Source organism: Primulina eburnea, chromosome 1 (genome assembly GCF_022965805.1).
Source record: "Primulina eburnea isolate SZY01 chromosome 1, ASM2296580v1, whole genome shotgun sequence".
Lineage (NCBI taxonomy): Eukaryota > Viridiplantae > Streptophyta > Magnoliopsida > Lamiales > Gesneriaceae > Primulina > Primulina eburnea.
This window is the reverse complement of record NC_133101.1, coordinates 57361287-57367286: the sequence shown is the minus strand read 5'-3', so window position 1 is coordinate 57367286 and position 6000 is coordinate 57361287. Positions and strand designations below refer to the sequence as shown.

The window sequence follows — 6000 nt, the reverse complement described above, 5'->3', positions numbered from 1 at the left end:
TGTGTACAATCTTTTTTATCATTATCGATGTACTAAAATGAAATTTGACAAATTATGGAGGGACTAAATTGATATTTGAATGGTTGAAATAAAAAAAATAAAATAAAATAAAAGTGTGTTTTGAAATTTTAAAAAAATCAAAAATCAAAAGTGTAATATTAGTATCATATAAGAGTAAAATTGAAAAAAAAAAGTTGATGTCCGATAGTTATTATCATATCTTCAAACTTAATAATATAGTATATATAATATAGAAGTATAGTTATCTTATCATTCCAAAAATTACATCAAAAATTACCCTTCCAAATCAATTGAAACCGAGTCGATAAAGGCTGTTTTGTGATTCAATCTCGTACTCTATGTACTTATTTCTATAGCTGAAGAAAATAAAAGATAATTTAGGACATCGATTTTATAGGAGGATAAAATTTAATAAAATAGAGTGAGATTAATATTTTGACTAGGTTTCTTGTGAGACGGTCTCACAAATCTTTATATGTGAGACGGGTCAACTCTACCGATATTCACAATAAAAAGTAATATTTTTAGCATAAAAAGTAATATTTTTTCATGGATGACCCAAATAAGATATTCGATCCACGAAATTGATCTGTGACCGTCTCACAAGATTTTTGTGTAATATTTTTTATTAAAATTTATACAATCATCTAAAAAATTAAAATTTGGACAAAAATAAGATCGAATTTAAAAATACAATGAAAGATATTATCGAATTAAATGTGATACAATATATATTGCCAAGGCGTAAGAAATGCCTGAGACTGTCTCTGAACAAGAGTAGTTATCCCAGGCATTTCGCCGTATATGTAGCCGAGAACTAAGAAGCATCCAAAGTACCGGCAACAATCCATTCTGCTTTGAAGAATTTATCGTGATTTGGATTGGAAGGGCTATCACTATCACGGACTTGGATCGTTGGTTGGCAGGTTGCTTTCGTCTCTCTTTTCTTCGTTCAGAAATTTTTATATTCCATATTTTGCAGTTTTTTTTTTTGTGATATTTTCCTTTGCTTTAAGATTTTTGGCAAATTTCTTTATTCATTTGGTTTTTGGATGAGCTTGTTGTAGTCTACAGTCCAGATTTTATGTTTTATTTCGTGTGGGAAGCCTGGATTTCCATTTGGTGTCAAAAAATTTGATGTGAAATTGTGAATTAATAAGTCTGGTGGATTTTGGTCTTGTTGCTTGGAATTAGGTAGCTTTTTAGCTATTAATTCTTCCCTTGTTTTGATACAAGGAAAAACTCAGTTTTGGTGACTGTTGTGGACTGGAGATTTGTGAATTTGGCTGTGAGGTTTAAGAGTACTTATTTACGTTTTTGCGCAAATGGGTGCTCCATGATCATCTTCATGCGTGCTTTCTGTAGAAATTTTCTTGCTCTGTTTGCACAATGGGGTATATAAATGAAATGATTCTAGTGTATGGATTTGTAAAAATCCATCATCATCGAGTAAATTTTCCTCAATCTTTTGTTGCATTAAAGTTTTAGAAAATTTGCCCCATAAACAATCCTTTTGCAAGAGAGTCCATTCGGTATCGAATATTGACATTGTGCTGTGATGAATTTCGACTTGGTGAAAGCCTTATTTGGTGAATGAATGCAGAATACATCTTGTTCATTGTAGCTATGTCTCTAGAAAGCACAATATCTTCGCCTCATCGGAGGACACAGTCCCAGACGGTATTTTCTGAACCCATATCAAAGAAACAATACGGACGAGGCGATGAATCGGGAAGTTGTGTCACTCTTGTTCAGAGACATCGTTTCCTTCTTACTGCTTTTGCCCTCCTTGCTTTTCTATGCACAATTTATCTTTACTTTGCTGTCTCGCTTGGAGCCAACAATTCGTGTTCTGGTCTGAAAGTGGCTCAAAAGACATCTTGTCATTTGCAGCGGGCAAAAGCAACTCTGGCCAAGGGGAAACTAAGATTCTATTAGTCTATCTCAGCTTCTGTCTGCATACTTCACTAGCTCATTGATATCTATATATATTTTGTATACTAAAGAACAGGAAATGCTAAGATACGTACTAAGGTTATGCATGGTTGGATTGATAAGATTAATGGATTATTTAATCAAATAAGTGCTTGCAATTTTATCTATTGATTATTCAAACCATGGAATGTCAAATTACAATATTATTCTTCACATAATTTTTTATTCAGACGTCTTGCTTAAATATTTTAATGATCAGAATATTATTTATCTACGCAATCTCAAATGGATTCTGTTTCTAATTGAGGTTGGTTTCATTTCAAATTTTTGTGAAAAATATGAAAAAGAAAACATGGAAATAATATTTTTTAAATTATTTTTTATCATTGAGGTGCGATGGCTTAGGACTAACATATACGCAAAGGATATAGAAAAAACTAGGCCATGAAAGTTGTTTTCTCTGGTCAAACAATCTAAATCTACAATGGGAACCAACAATGACCTATACTTGTTATCACGCGTCTCATGTGCAGTGTGCAAACAAACTAAAGAAGGAATACATGCATTACATGTTTAAATGTGATGTTTATTCTATTCTATGAGCAAATGAGATAGCATAGGTCCTGGATCCTTGCTTCTGAGACATTAGCCGAAGGCAGCACCTTAAACTTGCCATTGCCAGAGCAAGTCAGAGTCAACTGCTCAGAGCTTGTCATTGCCTGCATAATAACATCAGGGTTATTTTGGTTTGAATACGTTCGTCGTCTATTTTAGATGGAATAAAATAAAATGATAAGTAGAGTAGGGCAGAATTCAACTTGACATGAATTTGTAACTAAGTAAACGGTGAAGAAGAGAGAGATCCATGTAGAGTGCTTGTTCCAATACCTCACAAGGCATAGTTATGTCATCACAGCTCCACCATTTCAAAGGAACACAATCGATGTAGCGACACCAGCTACAGTACTTGTTCAAATTTACCCCTTGAACAATAGCAACAGTAACTCCAGCAAGTCTGCGTCGTGAAAACAGAAATAAATAATCAGATACGATGAAAGACAGGTTTTTTTCTCAAAGAAGAAATAGACGCTGATTACAAAAACTTACACAAGACTGAAAATGACTAGTGAAACACTCCTCAAGACTGGTTTATCAAACTTGTGTCTGTGCTGAACCCTATTCTTAGCATCATAATCGATCAAAAAGCCTTTAATATGATACACTTTCCCAAGCTCTGGCTTTAATAGAAGCATAAAACCAGTAAGAAATCCTGACATAAATCCCCCAATGTTGGAAAAGTTGTTGACATATGGCATCAGGCCGACTATTGTGTTTAATGTCAATATGATGGAAAACAACACGAGAGTTGCAAACTGCAATTAAATACGTGAAGATTGTTAGTCCCACTAAAAAACATCGAAGCAAATCTAGTAAGGATATATAAAGGACCTTTTTGGAGTAAATCTTCCAATTTCGAATAAGTCCAGACAGCAATGCACCAAGCAATCCAAACAATGCACCAGAAGATGTAACTGATGCCCTATCTTGAAGAAATAAAGCAGCTACCAAACTACCCATTAGGGCTGAAAGTATGTATATGAGTCCTGTCCTCACTGCATTGAATTAAAAGGAAGGAGGTGCATTAATCCATTATCCTTCAGAAGCACAAATTAGAACTGTATTAGCTTCTGTAAAAGAGGAAAGTATATGCATGAAGGGAAACTTTACATGGTCCAAACTCTTGCTCCAAGTGAATTCCAACAAATATTACACTAGAAAGACTGATGATAATGTGGAAAACACCTCCGTGCAAGCATGAGCTCGTGAGAAGGCGCCACGGTTGATGACCTTTTATCAAATATCTCTTGTGAAGTGCCCCCATTGAATCAAGCCTACATCAGGCAGAAACATAACAGAGTATGAATTCTCTCTCAAAAAGGAAACAAATAAGGAAACTGGGTTCTTTCTCAATATTACAAGTAAGATGACATGAGGAACGAGACACCTACAACATTATCATTTCCTTTTTCTTGCATTACTTTCACACGTGCAATTTAAGAGCACTTAGGCACAAAAGAGGGAATGGTGATCCTCTACTCAGTATAAAATGGAAGGACAACAGCATATGCAAAAAATCTCACTATCACACCATGATAGCAAAATGTATTTTGTCAATCAAATAGCCATTTATTGCGTACAGAAGATTCCATCAAAGAATTTACCAAGAAACTGAAATATTTCAGTGTCATTTTCCCATTCCACACACTAAAGCAACCAACGGAAAGAAAACCCTTCATAATGTACTACAAGAGTACCACGCTGTCCACTCATCAGCCAAATAAAAGCAAAACTACAAGAGGCCGATCATATTTAGTAACATTCAGTAAATAACTTAAAATACAGTAGCAGCAAACTCTATATAATATTGGAAAGATCAAACCACTAGAATAGGACCATATTAGTGCAAAATATCCAAAGATATCAACATGTCCAATCAACTCATTGATTCGAATCCACATTACATACAAGATTTATGGACCCGACGGACCTTCAGTCACAGAAACTAAAAATCAATACATTGAATCAAGAAATCAAACCCAACCCCGTATATAACAAAATTACTTAGGAGTTGAGATGAACTCGATCAGTCCGTGTCGCATTCTTACAATATATTAATCCAATAAATTCCAAGTTTACCCATTACATTTGAAATGAATTAAAGATCTTCAAAATCCAACACAAGTTAGAAAAAAGACTCACGCAGAAGCTGAAGGGCCAAGCAAAGGATTTTCGGCCAGCGGCTGAAAGGAGAACCTTCCAAGGGATTTGAGGGCGCACTGCGCATGGGAATTGCCCCAACAATCATTTACAAACATAGTGGCAGTAAAAGAAATTAAGTGAAGGATCACAAATATAGATATGATCCAAGTGTTCTCCTTTCTCTGAGAAAGGGGCCTGAAGAATGGAAAGGGTATTCTCTGGTCTTTGACAGATTCTTCTGCTGTGAGTTCAGCTGAGATTCTTGATACCGAATGTGGAGTGGGCTTGATGTCTACAAGGGTTTGGAGTTTTGGGGTTTCTTCCATTGAAGGAAATATAGTTTCTTGGAATGGTGAGGATGAAACTGAAGAGGATTTATGTGCTTAGAACTGTCGATTCTTGGTTCCAGCCGAATCCCACTAGGAAACAAATCACAAATCTCGTTTTTGGATCAAATATGGTTTCTTGGAAACGAATTGGGATTTCAAGAAATGGTAAAGATTGAACTCACGGTTGGGGCGGTTGGCCTCGCATACAGCTGAATGAGAGGAGGTGTCAGTGGTGGGTCGGCGGGAATGTGTTCTCTTGCTTTTTTTTGTTTTTGTTTTAATATTTAGTCCCTTGAAGTTACATTATTACGCAAATAACTCATTTATTATTTTTTTAAGACGCTGGAACCCTTGGATGAGATGGCTTGATAACAGTTTCGGGCTTCGGCTATGTTTAAACAATTTTTTTTTAAGTGTTCTCTATTTTTTTAATTTAATGACCAACAGCGAGAAAATATCAGAACGAGGATGACAATTTTTCTCTGAGGGGAAAACCAAAACGGGCGGGTTTTGAATACATTTTCGTATATGAGTTCCAAATCAAATCGAGACTGGTATGAGGCTGTTATCCAGATCTTCATCAGAGACATGTATAGTTAAGCTATCCAGATCTCCGAATCCGTTTCTATATAGATGATAATAATAATAATAATAATAATAATAATAATAATAATAGTAACAATATCTTTTCTTAACAATTAACAAATCCAAAATAGAAAACCAAATTCATAACTTTCAAATCTGATTCGCGATCCAACTCATCGCCCCAGTGATAATAATGTGGTTTCATTTTTTTAATTATTAAACCTAGAATTATTAACGTTTGTATTGTTTAAGTATTATTCGTAGTTATATATGCAAATATATTCTTGTATCAATATTGTTCAAGTAAATTTGAAAACTTTTTTGGTCAACCCAATCGATATTTGAAGCGATGATGAAGACAATGATGAAG

General features: G+C 34.7%; 1 protein-coding gene and 1 long non-coding RNA gene across 2 annotated transcripts; one reads left to right on the top strand and one right to left on the bottom strand.

The window, feature by feature from the left end:
* The first annotated feature begins 807 nt into the window (after positions 1–807).
* Positions 808–2123, top strand: LOC140812935 (uncharacterized). Its single transcript, XR_012113795.1, has 2 exons — positions 808–947; positions 1625–2123. It is a non-coding gene; the product is annotated as an uncharacterized lncRNA (long non-coding RNA).
* A 318-nt stretch (positions 2124–2441) lies between these two features.
* Positions 2442–5292, bottom strand: LOC140812925 (inactive RHOMBOID-like protein 8). The gene is made up of 6 exons (XM_073171313.1): positions 4717–5292; positions 3685–3848; positions 3406–3569; positions 3064–3329; positions 2845–2971; positions 2442–2675 (listed from the first exon to the last, which is right to left on the bottom strand). Exons 1-6 carry the CDS (start codon positions 5040–5042, stop codon positions 2553–2555), a joined length of 1170 nt encoding a protein of 389 aa, XP_073027414.1. The 5' UTR covers positions 5043–5292; the 3' UTR covers positions 2442–2552.
* Between the last annotated feature and the right edge of the window lie 708 nt (positions 5293–6000).

Coding starts and splice junctions, on each gene's coding strand:
- LOC140812925 (XM_073171313.1), bottom strand. CDS start 5,042: ATGGAAGAAACCCCAAAACTCCAAACCCTTGTAGACATCAAGCCCACT. Junction 3,849..4,716: donor CTTGGCCCTTCAGCTTCTGC/GTGAGTCTTTTT, acceptor TGCCTGATGTAG/GCTTGATTCAATGGGGGCAC. Junction 2,676..2,844: donor ACATAACTATGCCTTGTGAG/GTATTGGAACAA, acceptor GTTATTATGCAG/GCAATGACAAGCTCTGAGCA.